The 18,128-nt window shown below is 35.2% G+C and overlaps 1 protein-coding gene across 1 annotated transcript in view; it reads left to right on the top strand.

The window, feature by feature from the left end:
- Positions 1 to 18,128, top strand: part of LOC118018595 (catenin alpha-3-like) — a 1,827,095-nt gene that overhangs the window by 1,164,177 nt on the left and 644,790 nt on the right. The window contains exon 11 of the mRNA XM_035017231.1: positions 4,282 to 4,374. Within this exon, the coding sequence (XP_034873122.1) occupies positions 4,282 to 4,374 (93 nt within the window). The remainder of the gene's footprint in view (positions 1 to 4,281; positions 4,375 to 18,128) is intronic.

The raw sequence follows: 18,128 nt of genomic DNA, 5'->3' as shown, positions 1-18,128 counted from the left end.
TTCTTTCTTTCTTTCTTTCTTTCTTTCTTTCTTTCTTTCTTTCTTTCATTCATTTATTTATTTATTTATTTATTTATATTTAAATTCAATTAGCCAATGTATAGTACATCATTAGTCTTTGATATAATGTTCAATGATTCATTTCTTATTTAAGACCATAGGTTAGGGAGTGAAGGGTACCATGTTCCTTTTTTTTTTTTTTTAAGATTTTATTTATTTATTTGAAAGGGAGAGAGAGTGAATGAGAGGGAGATGGAGAGAGAATCTGAAGCAGACTCCACACTAAGCATGACCAACATGGGGCTCAATCCCACAATTGCAAGATCATGACCTAAGCCAAAATCAAGAGTAGGGCACTTAACCAATTGAACCACCCAGGAGCCCTGGGCACCATGTTCTATGCTGTGTGAAAGCTAGAACCAAAGTTCAGCAAATAGAAAGAATGACAGGAACATAAAAATTGGTATGCAAAACTTGAATTAGGAGCCAGAAAGAGAAGACAAACATGAACAGCATGATAACAAATGTTAATTAGTTTAGGAATCATCTGACCAGGCTTTGTTGTCTACAATTTTTTTTTTTTAAACAATCCAGATAGAGTAGTACATTTAGTCAAGTTTGAAAGGTCTAGAATGGACATACATCTTAGAGGCAGAAGGACTGGTGAGAAGGACAGAGGTTCACATGAAAGGCACTGATGTAAAATATATACATAAATAAAATCATTCTCAGTAACATGACATGTTGCTGTTTAAAGATTTTTTAATTTATCTTTTGAAATTATTAGATACAGTATCAATAATGATTTTAATGATATAGTTTATTTTTTTTAAGATTTATTTATTTGAGAGAGAGAGAGGGCAAGAGCAGGGGAAGGGACAGAAGGAGGGGTGGGGATCAATCCCACAACCCCAATATCATGACCAGAGCCAAAACCAAGAGGCAGATGCCTAACCAACTGATCCACCCAGGTGCCCCAGTTTAATTTTTTATAAAAATGAAAGAATATAGTGTTCTGGCCTTTTTCTTTTAACAAACTTATGAATTTACCTGAGTGCCTTTAGTCCCATTTACTTAGGATAATTTAGACTGATGTTCATGGACTTGGTTAAGAATGTAGTACAATATCAATAGAAAGTTATTTCAATGAAGGAACTTTTGTCAATACTTTTAATTCAGGGGTGGCATAAAAGAGCACACACAGCTCTACTTAATAGTCTCCCTGTCATTGGATGTTTTGAGTTTGTTTCTTCTCCCTGCTTGATTTTGTTTTCCTATCTATGTAATAGAGGATTAGAGAATAGGGTTCAGAATTCACAAACTGCTGACCTATGAACTAAAGCCAACAGACTGTTCCTTTGGTCAAGGAAATGTTGTTTGCTTTTCATTTTGTTTTAAAGAGTTCTAATCCCTTTAGGGAGGGCATACACACTCATGTTTGCCTGGGGACCTACCAACCCACTCAACCACTGAGTTATATCAAGATACTATGTATTTCCTGCATGAGTCCTAAAAATGCTTCAGTTTGTCTCTCAGATTAGACATTTTGTCAAATTTCTTTAGCCTCCCGTAAGGTTTTAATTCTGTAAAACCTCTTAAGAGACTAACTGCTCTTTCCCACCCTGCATTGGTAGAGAGATAGGTGAACTGGAAGGAAATTCATACCTGGTCAAGCCTACCTGGTAGCTTTAGGCCACCTCCATGCACTATCTCATTTAATCCAAGTACTCCAGTGACATAGGTATTATCATACCTATTTTTCAGGTTAGAAAATAAGCTAAGAGAAGCTAACACTTTGCCCATGGTCAAATGCTTATTAATTGTGGAAATCAGGTTCAAGCCTGTTTTGACTCTAGGTTCAAGATCTATTTGTTTCTAAAAACTTCCTATGCCCTAATTTCCCTTAGTGGGAAGAAACTTTCCAAAAGGATCTCTTGAATAATGAAGCTTTACACAGACTTTGAAATGTTGTCAAAGTTAGATTGTACAAAGGATCTCAGATGTCCAAATATCTCAGTTTTACAAAATATTTTATTTGTATTTTGCTTTCTTTGATTAGTAGGGAGTTGACTTCCTGCTGTGCTCAGAAACATAACTGGCTTCCTAAAAAGCCACACAGAACTTAGGAATACTGTTAGAAGAAATTTAGCTTTCATTTACATATTGATGCAGCTTTGGAAAATATGTCACAAGTCACTCAAATTAGAAATGTAAAGAGATTTTATTTCTATCACTTAACTTTTATTTCATTTTGTCACAGAATACTAGCTATCTCATAAATTCAAATTTGTTTGTATATAATATCACTAAAACTCCACTTGCCATAACCTGGAAATAGCACTTGATTATTTAGAAAATTTATCTGACATAAAACAGTTCTGGTAAGGATAATTTCAAGTCTGTCTGAATAAAGGAGGACAGAGTGTTAGGATGATTATTAATTGAGTAGAAAACATTTAGCTGTGTTGCATTTTCAATTGAGAATTTTCTAAAACTTAAGTCTACTCATGTAAACAGAACTTTTGTGATTAGGATGATTTCCACATTACGTTAGTCACTCAATTGGCTTACAATAAACATGGTGTCCAGCAAATGTCCAGCACCAAGAATGTCTGTTTTTAAAAGGGGAAAAAAAAAGAGAAAGATGATCCATTAAAAAATAAAGAAAAGAGTATTTGGGGCATGTTTTTATAATTTTTAAACTTTGGATTAACCAGCATTCATTTGATTTGACCAGAAGATTGAACCAATAATTTCTAATTTTTAAAATTTTACTAAAAAGAAACAGCACTCAAATTTATAGATAGAGATTTTCTTCAGAGCAGTGCAAATTATTAGAAGACATGTCAAAGTGATTAGATTGCTGAATCATACTTTCCGTGAGTGGGGCTTGGAGGCGGGAAGGCGTGCTGAAACTACTGCCCTTTTCAAATAATTCACAGGTGTGCTAATTGTACGTCAGATATGAAAGTCGAAGCATTGTGACCTTCAAGCCAACAAAAGCCCTTGTCAAGGAAGCCATTTTCATATACATTCATAAAGTGAACAATGCCCTTCCACAGTTAAATAATGTATGGCTTTTATTTCATTATATGTAAATGCAAATCAAGGAATTGTTTCATGGTTCACATATTAAAAGTAATGCTATAAAAAAGCAGACTATAAATCTACTTAAGTTACATTTTGTGGTACTCTACAGTTGTGATCCAAGGATATATGTGTTGTCTGCTTCTATTGTGTGCAGCTAAAGTGTGGTTTTCTGCAACTGAATGTATTTTGGATTTGAGTAGTAAAACCTGCAATGTGTTGAATTATGTAATAACCAACAGAGACGTTAGGAAGGTTAGAAAAATGATAGAAAAGCTATTTCCTTGCAGTGATGAAGACAACGACGTAACTTGTAGATCAGAGGAAACATTGCAGCTGGACACACTCAGCTGCTAGCAAGAACAATGTTGAGTAAGGGTGAGGGCCAAAGGAAGGGCAAGGAATCCCATACTCTTTCTCATGGCTCTTTCATGGTATAAAGAAAGTATCTGTAAATACTGGGTTTAGGTAATGGACCTTAAGGTGATTATTTAAAAGATCACCCATTTCACTGGAAAACAGTGCAAGTTTCAGAAGGAGTAATGTATAAGGGAACTTACGTGTTACTAATGCTTGAATCAAATTGACTGCTGGAATGTCAAACAGTGCCCATGAAGTTGTAGTAGAAAAGCAAGAACAGGAAGAAGAAATTAATTATCTTGTATTTGTCCAGCTTTGTAATATATTTGATGCTGGATAAAACATGAGCAAAGATATAGTCATGCTTACTGCAACTTAAGTATGCATGATAGACTGCTGGGGAATGAAAAAATAATAATAAAACAATTACAAACTTAAAAAAATCATAATTGTATGAGATTCCAAGAACCTGTTAGCATTCAATCCAAAGATAAACTTTTTTTTTTTTCCAGTCCTATAGGAAACCATAATAGTTGGCATCTTATTATGGGTTAGATATTGATACCAAGAGACTGGATAGGGTTGACTGATTCACTCATCTGTCTTCCTTTTTGTTTTAAACAATTTTCTAGAGCCCTTTGTTGTTAATTGTTTTAATAGATTCTCTGAGTACTTCCATAAAACAGATAGCAGTGACATTTATGAGAAAGCTGTTGTTTATCACTGAGATTTTTCAATGAGTATGTACATGCTCTAACTTATTTAGGATAACAAATGTTTCTGCATTTCCTTAATAATCTGAAATAATTTCCATTATTTTGGATTGTATTTAAGGTGGCAAATCTTGCTTGTTCCATGTCAACAAATGAAGATGGAATTAAAATTGTCAAAATTGCGGCCAATCACCTAGAAACCTTGTGTCCACAGGTATGATAACTAAGTTGCTGTCTCTTCCATTAAACTAACTATAAAAATTATATATAATACTTCAGACCTTTATATATATGAAAGTATATTAAGATATTTATTTTGAACACAGAAGATGACTTGTCCTAAGGTCATGATTTATTCTTTACTAAGCACCAAGTTCTTTACTTAGCACCTGGTTCTTATAACATTCCCTAAGGGACCATATCAGAATTTTCTGAGAGAAAGGTACAGTGTGAAATCAAAGCAGGGGTTTGTCCAACGATTTTATTTTTAGTCATTATTAATTTTGAAATCTCAGAATATGAAAGGAATGACTTCTTTTCCCCTCTTTTATTCAAAGAAGACATGAGTTTGAAAAAAGCCAAGAAATGTTTTCTTGTCTGCAATTCAGAAGTTTTCATTTGTTTGTTATCTGAAAAGCAACATATTTTTAGGGAATTATTTCTAGGATAGTGTCTTGAGCCATGAATCAGTATACACCTAAGGGCAATCTTAAACACCTTGTCTTAGAATAATTGAGAGATAATATGGATAATTACTTCCTCATAAAGATCACAAATGTTGTAAGGATGTGAAATATAACAATGATTAGAGATTTCAAGTCTCTGGATATCTGCTGAAATTCTCATCTTTCTAAAAGTGGTATATTTATTAAATTCTTGATTTACCTTACTGATAATTTCATCTCTAAGAATATTGAGGAAACAGTAAGGGAGACTCCTCCTTTGGACTTAATGTTGATTAACAAGTAAAAACTGGCTGGAGAAGTGGGGTCCAGAAGACCTACAGCTGAGATCTCGCAACTGATGACAGTTTTCTGTGAGATCTCACTAGGAATTGGGATACTGCCGTGGGATCTCCAAAGGGGTTGAATCATTAATACTCCCCTTCCGCGGTCTAGGAGAGTTCGCGTTTCTCTATACTATGGATTGCATTTGATACTGCCACCTTTTAAAGTGCCTTTTGAATCTGAAGAGTATTAAATATATCTCATTGGTTTTCATTTATAATTTTCTGATTACTAAAGGGAACATTTTTCAAATGTTTGTTAACCATTTGGTTTTCTAACTCTGTGAATTGCCTAAATCCTTTGCTACTTTTAGTTAGGTTGTCTTTTTTTTTTTTAATTACATTGCTTAGGTTTTTAAATTTAATTTAATTTAATTTTATTTTATTGTTATGTTAATCACCATACATGACATCATTAGTTTTTGATTCATTGTTTGCATATAACACCCTGTGCTCCATTCGGTACTTGCCTTCTTTAATACCCATCACCAGGCTAATGCATGCCCCCAACCCCCCTCTAGATTGTTTAGGTTTTAAAAAATATCTTCTGTTGACTATAGCTTTTCTTTTAACTTTTAAAATAATATTTTGATCACTGAAGATTTTAGGAACTTTAATGATCCATCTTTTAATTACTTCGATAGATATTTATTGAGCATCTACCCTGTATAATGATTTGTTGGTTTGTGCCTTGTTAAGAAATTCTCCCAACAAAAATGTTACATAGTTTTCACAGTTTCTTTAAAAAAGGCAGAAGTATTTTTTTTTCTAATTTATTTGACAGAGAGAGTGATAGTAAGAGCAGGAACACAAGCAGGGGGAGTGGGAGAGGGAGAAGCAGGCTTCCCCCCGAGCAGGGAGCCCAGTGCGGGGCTCGATCCCAGGACCCTGGGATTAGGACCTGAGCCCAAGGTGGGTGCTCAATGACTGAGCCACCCAGGCGCCCCCAAAAAGGCTGAAGTATTATTTAACATTTAGATCTTTACTTCATCTAAAATTTATTTTTATGTCTGAGGTAGGGATTTTTTTTTTTTTTTACAGTGCTAACCGTTGGGCCACCATCATGTATTAAATAGTTGATCCTTTCCCAAGTAATGTAAAATGCTATCATTGTTTCACACACATGCACACACTTTTTAAAACATTTTTATTGTTTTATATATATTTGTATACACATATATGTATATACTATACATATTTGTAATACATGCATACATCTACATGTTTTATAAAATGCATTATACATGTATAATACATATATAACAAATGTGTAATTTATTTACTAGTATTCCATATGTAAATATAGATTGATAGGTAAATTAAAATACATTTCAGGGGTGCCTGAAAATATATATATATTTTATATATATATAAAATACCACATCGTCTTTATCCATTCATCTTTTGATGGATATCTGGGCTCTTTCCATAGTTTGGCTATTGTGGACATTGCTGCTATAAACATCGGGGTGCATGTACACCTTTGGATCCCTACATTCATATCTTTGGGGTAAATACCCAGTAGTGCAATTGCTGGGTCATAGGGTATCTCTATTTTCTGGGCTCTCTATTCTATTCCACTGGTCTATTTCTTTGTACCTGCATCAGTATTGCAGTGTCTTAATTATGATTTTATACTAAATCTGGTATCTCTAGGTAAATTGGCTCACCTTGTTTTTTTGTTGTTATTGGTGGTGGTTTTTTGTTTATTTGTTTATTGCTCTTACTTTATGCTTGTTCATATAACTTTCAAGATCAACTTGTCAAGTTCCATGAAAGTACATTAGAATTTTTATTGAAATTGTTAATATATCTTGAATTTTAGATTATTTTAGGAGTAATGGCTCTTCAAGATACTGAGGCTTTCCATTAATAAATGTTTTATTAGTAAATGTTATTTTAAAAGCTTTATGTATCTCCATAATCAATCTTTTTTTTAAATGTCCTTCAGGGGCTCTTTAGATTTTTATTATTTAGTACAATAAATTCCATGACTACATGCTGATGGCTTCCAAAATTTTCTCTCCAGGACAGATCTCTCCCCTAAAGATCACACTCAGATATAATATAGTCTTGACATTTGCGCTTTGACATCTAGAAGACATCTAAAACTTTAGCCAAAATGGAACTCCTGATTGTTCCATTCGCATCTCATTCTGCTACTTCTTCAGTCTTACTGATTTTAGTTAATGGCATGGCTCTTTGCCTGGTTGCTCTTGGGAAAAACCTGTAAGCTTTTCTTTCTTTGCTCAGTAAATATTTATTGAACATATACTATGTGATAGGTATTCTTTAGGTATCTGGAGGGTAAATTGTAAAGAAAACAAACAGATGAAAATCCTTGTTCTTGTGAAGTTTATATTCTAATGATATCTAATGGCTGTTTTCCTATTGAAGCCATTAACTAGTCCTATCGATCTCATCAAAAATATTTATCTTGAATCTATATACTTTTCTCCAGCTTATCTGTCAGCATCTCAGCCTATACCACCAGCCATCATCTCTTAGACCATAGTAACATTTTATATGGTTTCCATGCTTATACTTATATCTCTTTAACCTACTTTCTATCTAAAAACTGAAGTAAATTTTAAAGATGTTTATAATAGCAATTGCTTTTCTTAGCTTTTACAGTAAAATTCAAACTTCTTTTTTTTTTTTTTTAAAGATTTTATTTATTTTTTAGGGAGCGAGCGAGAGAGAAACAGCATGAGAGGGGAAAGGGTCAGAGGGAGAAGCAGGCTCCCCGCTGACCCGGGAGCCCGATGTGGGACTTGATCCCAGGACCCTGGGATCATGACCTGAGCCGAAGGCAGATGCTTAACCATCTGAGCCACCCAGGCGCCCAAAATTCAAACATTTTTTATGTCTTATTCAGACTTATATAAACTTCCTACTGCCTGACTCCCAGCCCCACCCTGAATTATTTCCCTTTTCACTCATTAGGTCTCTGCATATTGGCCTTTCTATTTCTAGAATACAGTACATTCCTTCCCATCTGAGGGAGTTTGCACATAATAATTTCCCAGTGCTTTTTTTCCCATATGGCCAGCTCCTGTTATGTTCATTTTGTAAGGACTCAGCTCAAATATCATCTTCTCAGAGATCAATCTTCATAAGTCACTCCTCCAGCTTATACCCCATTATGTCACCATATTTATTTATTTTAGAGTCTCTATCACAACCTGAAGTTATATTTTATATTATTTTTTTACTTTCATTATACATTTTCCACACTCAAACATAAAGTTCATGAAGGCAATGGTTTAGTCTTCCTTTTCACTACTTACAGCCCCGTACCTAGCAGAAATGCAGCATATATAGGCAGCATATAAATGATGGTCTCTAGAATGATAAATCATTCTATATTTATAAAGGGCAGCAAGGTTTTTGGCAACACCTTTTGTGAAACTTTTCCTAACATGGTGTGTATTCTTTTTGACAACATGGAAAAAAATGACAGTATAATTAGTTTGAGTTGTAGCTCATGAAAAAAGTCCTAAAATGGCTGATTAATGTATAGTTGCTAACCAGGGGTGAGCTCTGTGCTAGTGGGCTTCAGTGATCTACTCTTGGTTTAGCTCATTTCAGTGCTCTCCTAATGATTTGGATAAGACTATAAAAATATTCTTAAAATTTTCAGTTAAAAATATGAGAATAAAGGGCATATATTAGCTGAAAGACTCTAGTCACAAAGAATTTGGATATTCTAGAATATGAACTAAATCTCAGTATCCAGATGAAATGTAATAGGTACAAATACTAAACCATACATATTGGGCACTATGAAACAAATTACAAAATAGAGAATGGAAGAGTTATGGCTTAGCTAAATTTACCCTTCCCAAAGCGAAGAGATTTTAGTTGATAGTAATCTTAATGTGAATCAACAGTGCAGTATGGCTGTCAGAAAAAAACCCAATATGATTTAACATCTTTTCATCAAAGAATAAATTCTAAAACTTACTCTCAACCTTCTCTATATTTCAAAATTATTCTTTAAACTGTACATATTTTAATTTAGTGCATCCTGAAATTCAGAATTAGTGGGTCTGGAGTGTAACCCAATTTTGTGTGTGTGTGTGTATAAGTGCCCATCTGTGTAAGCTCTACTTTTGCACATACATTTAGGTTCACTTATTTGACTTCCAGCAATTTATGGTATAGCTATATATGTGCACTTGCACAGAAGTCTAGTAAGGTTTTTATGCAGCTTGACTTATAATGACAAAAGCTGGAACCAACCTACATGACTGTTAGCAGAGAGTGTTAAGAACTGTGTCAAGTAGTAAGTCGGCTCAATATATGTTTTGGTATGGAAGATACCCAAGATAAGTAAAAAAGGCAAATTTCAAATGAGTATGTATATTATCCCATTTATGTGGGAAAAAAAAAGGAGATAGATTGAGCCATATGTTTGTGTAGTCATAGGAAAATTTTCAAAAAGTTTCTCATGAGAATTTTAATAGTAGTTACTTCCAGGAAAGTGAGCCTGGAGACAAAAAACAAGGAGGATAGTTTTATAGTTCATTTTATTTCTTTTAGAACTCTCAATTTAACCATGAGTAGGTATTTTATTAATTTCTAAATAAAACCCAACCAGTTAAAAATATTGCTAGATTGACTCTAGAGTAAGTCAGGCTGAGAACACATGGGATCAAGAGGAGCTGATAGGGCAACATTTAATTCCTGTTTGTTAAAAACAACTGAACTCACTGAGGTTTCAGTGAGTTGGATCACCCCGGCTCTTACTGTGCCTCAAGGACTAGAGCTATAGTGCTTGCACACTTACCTGTGTCACATTTAAAAAAGAATTGTCACTTGGAGCCTATATAGCAGAGGATATTAGAAATAGTGACAAGACTTGACACTATGTCATATGAAAAACTCATAAAAGCAACAGGGAATTTCTAGGAAGGAAAAGGTAAGACTTCAAGAAACATCGTCACTGTCACCAAATCTTTAAAGGGCTATGATGCAAAAGACTTGTTCTGAAGATTCCTGAGGGGTAGAGCTCTACAGTCTCTGAGTAGGAACTTTAAGGATACAAGTTTCATCTCAATAGAGAATGAGAGATGCTCTCTAACAGAGCTATGCTGAAAGGAATTGGACTTTGTTGAGGAGGAATTTGGAATTTCTCAATGCCACAGACATTCAAACACAAGGAGAGTGACTATTTGACCAAGCTATTATAAAAAGAGTACAAGCCTTGGGTGAGAAGTTTGCCTACAAGCCTCTTAATGCCCAATCCTGAGATCCTCTAATGGATCCTTTATATAAAGAAGAGAAATGTGATCTGAATGATAGCATTTCTGAAATAGCATAGTTGTTTGAACTCAACCTGGTGGAAAGATAAAACTATCTATAGGACTTACGCTTATTCTATCTTAAAAACAAACAGGGTTTTAGAGGGAAGGGGGGTGGGGTGATGGGTTAGCCGGGTGATGGGTATTAAGGAGGGAACTACTGCGTGGAGCACTGGGTGTTATATGAAAACAATGAATCGTAGATCACCACATCAAAAACTAATGATGTATTGTATGGTGATTAACATAACATAATAAAATAAAATTTTTAAAAAGGACTTGGAAGGATATTTTAAAAGTAAACATTTTATATTTACATATAGCATAAAAATGAGAAAGATAGAATTCAAGTTTCTAAAATATGTTGATAATTTGGACTAATGTTTCAAAGCTCATAAACTAAATTTAATAAGGATAAATATAAAGTCAGGACTTTAGGTTAAATAAAATCTATTGTACGAATGGATAGGGAAAACAATGCTTACCAAAAGCACCTGGGGCATCAGGAATTAAGAGGGGCATTTGCTATCTAGTTCAATGAGTTCAAACACTGGTCCATGAAAGCATTTTCATGGTGTATATTGAAATTAGGTCAGTAATTAGGTCAGCTTTTTTCATAAAGTAAAACTTATTCAACTTTCCATTAGAAACTGATGTACTTTCTACTTGTTTGATATTCATCAAAAACATTTGATTTATGAAATAATAATGAAAGTAGATAATAACTTTTCATATGGTTATTTCTTTACTTAGCAAAATAAAAATTTCCCAACCCTGTGTCAGTTACTTCCCTTTCCCCTCTACTTAACTTCTTTCAAAAATATTTGTGGCCTGAAAAATCCAGAAAATTAAAAGTACTAATTTAGGTAACTATATGTCAGTAGCATGATATGGGGACCATCTTATAGCTTTAAAATGATTATGATGCTTAGCTTGTGAAATAGGGGGAAATTTCCAGTGTACTTGGTTTGGGGCTGTCCATATCTAGAACACCATGTTTGGTTCAGGCCCTGCAATTTAAAGGCTAAGCAGAAAAACAATGAGTTGTTTTAAGTGTAGTGAATTATTACCTAACCACAAGAAGTATTTAACCAAAAGCCAAATAGGCTGTGCCTTGTCAAAGATGTTAGAAACAGAATTTTATTATTGGGGTGGTAGAGGTATTAGATGTCATGCTTTTTTTTTTTTTGGTCAGTAAGATTCCTTAATTAATAAAAACATGGTGAAAACCTAGGGTATTTTCCCTGTGGTGAATATACTTATACTTAATTAGGCAGACTCTCACAAGTGCTTAGATTTTCCAAAATCAAGTTAAGTTTTCTAATGACTGTCATGTTTGAATCAATATCTAATACAGCTTTGTTATATCTTCTGTTTATCCCTCTCATCAAATGCTATGTTATATGATGACTTGACAGAGGTAAAACAGTTTGTAAAGGCATCTAGTTTATTTTCAGTGATGTGCTTGGAGATATATTTTTACAAGTTACCTATTATAAATCAATAATTACTTCCTAAAAGGGTTGTATATTGAGTGTGTTAAAAAGTAGAGACAAAAGTCAAGTTTGCCTCAGACATAGAAGTTTGTGAAGTATAAAAAGAACAAAGTACCTTGGGGAAGGTATGCAGTGGACATCAACTGTATTCATATCTAAACATGGAAAAATATAACCTCCATGAGGGTAGGAATTTTGGGTGCACTGATGTAGCCTAAAAATAATGCCTGACACATAGTAGGTACTTAGTACATATTTATGAAGTAAATGATTCTATCCACATGAACTTATTTTGTGTTGTAGACACTGGGGAGTGGATGCTGAAAACCAGCACTATTCCTTACCCTTTTCTGTTCTCTGGGAGATATAGAAACTCCCAGTTTCTAACCGAAGACATAAAAGGTCCCCATATGACACTATCTCTTTGAAGTACAAATCATATGAAGTGACTGGCATTATCTCCTCCAGAATGGACGGGGTTCTTTTGTTATAATAGCAACTTGTTCTGATTAAGTTATGATGTGTTACTGTCTTCAGCACACATTTCAGTAAGGGTATCAGGCTATCTCTTTCAAATAAAAAACATATCCTAATTTGTCTGGAATTCTGTTTGTTTGTTTTTGTGATCAAGAAACTGTCATATCTATGAATTGAAAGCACTTAATTTTCTCAGAATCATGCTCTGGGGAAGCAGATATGTTTTCTTTCATTTTCTATAGATGATGATGGATGTTTTGTTTGCAACTAAACGATATAGGACTCAGTCAATTTGAAATAATCATATTCTTTAAGAATCCCAGAGTGTACCTATAAGTGTTGTGACAGGCTTTTTACAATTATACCTAATTTATTTCTTTTCTCTTAAGAGAATGGCAAAAAAAAAAAAAAAAAAAAGATTTTGGAAACCAAGAGTCATACAAGACAATAAGAAGGCTAAAATTAAGTGATCATTTTTTAAAGAAGCTGATGATGATAGAATGGTTGATTCTCAAGACTGTCTAGGGTGATTTCAGAGTGGAAAACCAGGATCAGTCTTTCCTTGGTGATGCCATGATATTTATGTGAGGAGACTGTTATTGAATGCAGCTATGAACACAATTGCTTTCCAAGCTGTAAACTAAGGTCTGTGTTATTGTACTATCATTGTTTTGCATCCTGTCCCAATTATGTAATCAGCCACTCCCTTCCACTCACACCAAGGATATCTTCATTCAAAAAATATTTGCTGACCACCTACTTGGAGAACCCATGAATCTAGGGTGAGCCAGGGGCAGGAGTTGGGGATTCATGGGGTACCCAGTAAAGCAAGTCTGAGGAATAAGTTCTGAGTTCATTGAGAAGGGGCTTTATCTAAGAAAATCTGAGGTATTGTGTCCTAGAAGAAGAGACAGAGTTGTGGAAGAGAAGTCATAGACATTAAATTCAAGTGGGGAAGTGAGGTCACAAATTAGATAATGACTTGAAACAAGTAGCCAGGACTAAGTATGATTTAGTATGCAGGCTGAGGCAAGAATTTCTAAATTAATCACAAAACAGAGACTATGCTGGAGCCCTGATTTACACTCATGGTATGTGCTGTGATAGTAAGCACATGAGTATAAATAACCTGTACCAGCCCAGACAATGGTCTAGTTATGGAGAAAAACAAAGATGGAGCTTTGCTTACATTGTTTCCAGTGAGAAGGGAAAATGTATCATCCAGGTAAAAATGAAAATGTTATTAGAGAAGGATATTTTGAAATGCTGTGGGAGTTAAAGATTCATGTCAGTTAGGGGATTCAGGGAGGGCTCTCAGAAAAGTGACATATTCTATAGGCCTTAAGGGATAAGCCAGATTTGAACATTTGGGAAAATATGAAAAGGGCATTTTAGGCAAAGAAGATGGAAAAACATATAAGAGAAATTTTAAAAATGAGTAACTGGATCTGTGTAAGCTACATTGTTTCTTAACAGGAAAGCTCTTGACATTTTCCGTGGAATAATTCTTTGTTGTGTGAGACACAACAGTGGGGATCTGCCTGCCAGAAAATTCAGAATCTGGGGCACTAAATACACAACCACCACCTCCCAGCTCAGTTTCTGTGATAACGGAAAATGCTTCCACACATTTCCAAGTTCCTCCTAGGGGATACTGCCCATGTGAGAAAAAGTGGGAGGCCATGGGCTGTGAAAAAGGGAGATGTTGGATACACAATTGAAATATAGGCCTTAGTCCTTACTTCTAAGTGAAGGAATTTAGATTTGGAATTTAGTAGAGGATGGCAAGTCATGATAGGTTTTGAGTAGAAGAGTGACATTATCACAGCTGTGTTTCCTGGGAAATTATCTGGAAACTGTGTCAACTGAATGGAAAATGCGATAGGCAGGACCAGTGAAGAGATTATAGACTATTATATACAAAAGTCAGAATTTGAATAAGGGACACAGGAATAAAAATTTATAAGATAGGACACATTGTAAATAGACTATATAAATTGACCAGAAATTGAAAACAACATGAGATTATAGTAATGATGGAGGCAAAAGAGGATAAATTTGAGGGTTTTTTTAGCCTGGCACCTGGGAAGATCATGTTTTTTGTTTTGTTTTGTTTTGTTTTTTTAGGAGAAATTGGAAATACAATAAAAGAGGAGTCACCTTAGGACAGAATTAATATATTTAAAGTGCTACCAAAATATTCAGGTAGCGCTTTAAATATATTTAAGTTACTTTCAACATAAAGTTAAGATTATAGCAAACACATTCAAGAAGCTGAGCTATAATAGCTAGGTATGGTGGCCATGCATATAGAGATGATGGTTGGAATGCTTTCATGTAGGGCAAGATTGCCAAAGAGCAAGAGAAAATGAAAGGGTCAAAAGTAGAATCTTAAGAAAATCCATCTAGGAGAGAAGAGGAAGAATCTGAGAAAGAACAATCATCAAAGCAGGAGGAAAGGCAGGAATGTGTGGCTTGGTGGCAGCCGCGCAAGTGGAACATGTCAGCATGGTGGACAGCAACGGCCGTGCTCCAGAGAAGTCCAGTGGGACGAATACTGGCAAGGCTCAGGTGGAGCTGGAAATTAGGAAATCAGTGTGATCTTAACAAAAGAGGTTGTGGTGACATCATGGAAAAGGAAAGATTTTATTTCCCCAGTGAATTAAAAAGTAAACTTAATTGTGGAAAAGAAAAACACTGGAGAGTCCTACTTCACAGGTTTTTACCTCAGAATTTACCATACCTTTACTACCAGTTATTTTTCAATATTGCTTTTCATTTCCAGAATCTATTCTGTGCATTAAGTTTTTAAGCAATTTAGCAGTGTTCTCTAAAGAATGTTTTTATTCAGGTAGGTCAGGCTTATAAAGCTAAATATTAATAGGAGCTATCACAGATTTTTGATAAGTAATAAGTAAGGTGTTCTGAATTTGCAGGGGATTAACACATGAATTGTAAATACATAGATTGATTTATTTATTTTAAAGATTTTATTTATTTATTTGTCAGAGAGAGAGAGAGAACACAAGCAGGGGGAGCCGCAGGCAGAGCAGGCAGAGGGAGAAGCAGACGCCCTGCTGAGCAAAGAGCTGGGACTCGATCCCAGGACCCCAGGATCATGACCCGAGCTGAAGGCAGATGCTTAACCAACTGAGCCACCCAGGCATCCTTAAATACATAGATTAAAAAAAAAAAATCTGGGCACAGTTGTGATGAGCACTGTGTGTTATATGCAACTAATGAATTGTTGAACACTAAAACAAACAAACAAACAAACAAAAAACCCTTCCATCTAAAACACTTATAGAGGGTATGTATCAAATTTAATTACCTCTGATGACAAAATAAAATGTGATTTACATTTAAAAAATAAAATAAAATAAATATATTTAGAACTTCAGATATCACTATTCAATTCAGAAGGTAATATTAGTGCTGAAAATATTTGGGTGGTCACATTACTTTTAAATGTTATTTTAAACGTGAGTCTAAAATAAAACATCTGTCAGTGCCAGGATATTTAACCAAATGGAGAATATCTATGATTGTTCCTCTCAAGAACTTTGTTTTGAGGATTAAATGAAAATTACCTATAACCAGATATCCTGAAAACTTCTATAACCTGTCATAAAAACTTATGACTAAAGCACCTTATACAAAATAAGCAATCATTTATCCTGCTCATGTGCTATGACCAAGGCTCCAAATTATAGTTCTATAACTAAAAGCTCTGAGCTCTCATTGTATGTGTTGTAAATGACATTTCCACTAACCTCAATATTCCAGTTTAGTTTCAGAGGGCTTTACTGCCTTCTCTTCAAGGGGAGAGTGTTCCAATTCCAGATCCACACTGAACCAGAAATTTGGGACTGGCAGTTGACTCCCAGTCTCTTGGAATATAGACTTGGTAGGACAATTACCTGGGGACATCAATTTTAGAAGAGCAATGGAAGAGACTTAAGAATAAATGTGAAAAACAGAGCTTTCCGTACAACTTTGGAGGATGGGAGTGAAAGTGGCGGCCTCCCAGTCTCCGCCCTGGAGGAGCCGGGAGCTTAGGGCCCCGCTCCTCAGTGGGCCCCCGGGGAGGGGCCGTCAGTCGCTCCCGGCTCCCCGGTCTCCGGCCGCACTCCGTGCTCACCCGGGCTGTGGCCGCGCGTTTCTGTCTCTGGCACCCGACCCCGGGTGGAGTCTCCAAGCCCAGGGGATCCCTGTGGTGCACTCCTGCACCTCTCCTCCCCGGGGAAAAAGGGTGTACAGGTCCAACAACAGCTGACTTCTCCCTTCCGGATCACCTAAGGTTTTTCTCCCCTGAAAACCTTGAAGAACGACCTGAATTCCCAACAGTAACAAGGTTCACTTCCTCTATTACCAATCTTTGGAGATGGATGCAGGAGAGCACTGTATTTCTGTATCAGAAAATTTATCTTAAGGACAGATTAATCTCCTTAGTACTCAACTATGATAATATAACTCCTTGGAGTAGAAATCCACAACAAATCTCCAGTTTCCAAACTATTAAGTCCTAGCTTAGCAAACTAGATTTTCTACCATCTTGCCTCAACTTACCTGTTTGGATTTATCATGCACCACTTCCAACCTCAAAGCATATGCTCTCCATTTGGAAATTCTAAAATATAATCTAATATAATCTAAAAAAAAAAAAAAAAAGAATAAATGTGAAAAACATATATGTAGACCAGCAATTATTATTTTTTAATTTTATAGTTTCTGTTTTAAAGCTGCCTATGCTGACAGTGTTCAATAAAATAAAATACTGTGTCATTTTGGGTCACCTAGGGAGAATGGGATAAGGAGAATTAGAAACAAATTCAGCAGATATACCATTATCACATGCGCTCAGTATAAAAGGCAGTGTGCAGAAGAAATCAGATCCAGAGGAGTGAAACAGGACCATGTTGAGATCCAGAAGCTGTAAGATCATTGCTCCATGAGATAGAATGAGCTTGGCTGGAGAACTTAGGAGTCAAAATGTTGTTTCTAGTAAGTAGCAAGGTATCATTATGACACTGCATAGTTTATAGTTTTAAAAGTAAACTTAATCTTTGTTTTGTCCTACTCTTTTGGAAATAAAATCATTGTATTTATGCCACAACAAAATTATATTGTTTGCCTAGTGGAAGACAACATAAGTTAAATACCTCACAAAATAACATACTTTCCCCCCCTCCAATCCCTGTTCTTTGAAAGCGACATTCAAGTTCTGAATCTACTTCTGAACATACGCACATCACACCTTCTGTGCAGGGTACATGTGTGCACTTGGTAACAAAGTCCTTTGAGGAAGCGATGGCTATCTCTCCTGCATCTGTGATATGGCTGGTGTTTTACTGGGGTTATACTTAATTCTTGGCGACAGTCTTGTGATGCAAGAATTATTAGACTTTTTCTTTACTTTCTTTCTTTCTTTCTTTCTTTCTTTCTTTCTTTCTTTCTTTCTTTCTTTCTTTCTTTCTTTCTTTCTTTCTTTCTTTCTTCTTTCTTTCTTTCTTTCTTTCTTTCTTTCTTTCTTTCTTCTTTCTTTCTTTTTCTTTCTTTCTTTCTCTCTCTCTCTTTCTTTCTCTCTCTCTCTTTTCTTTCTCTCTCTTCCTTCCTTCCTTCCATCCTTCCTTCCTTCCTTCCTTCCTTCCTTCCTTCCTTCCTTCCTTCCTTCCTTCCTTCC

This window comes from Mirounga leonina, unplaced genomic scaffold, assembly GCF_011800145.1.
Source record: "Mirounga leonina isolate KUSES-001 unplaced genomic scaffold, KU_Mleo_1.0 Mir_107, whole genome shotgun sequence".
NCBI classification, from domain to species: Eukaryota; Metazoa; Chordata; class Mammalia; order Carnivora; family Phocidae; genus Mirounga; species Mirounga leonina.
Note: the sequence above shows the minus strand (reverse complement) of the source record. Positions and strands in the feature narration are given on the sequence as shown.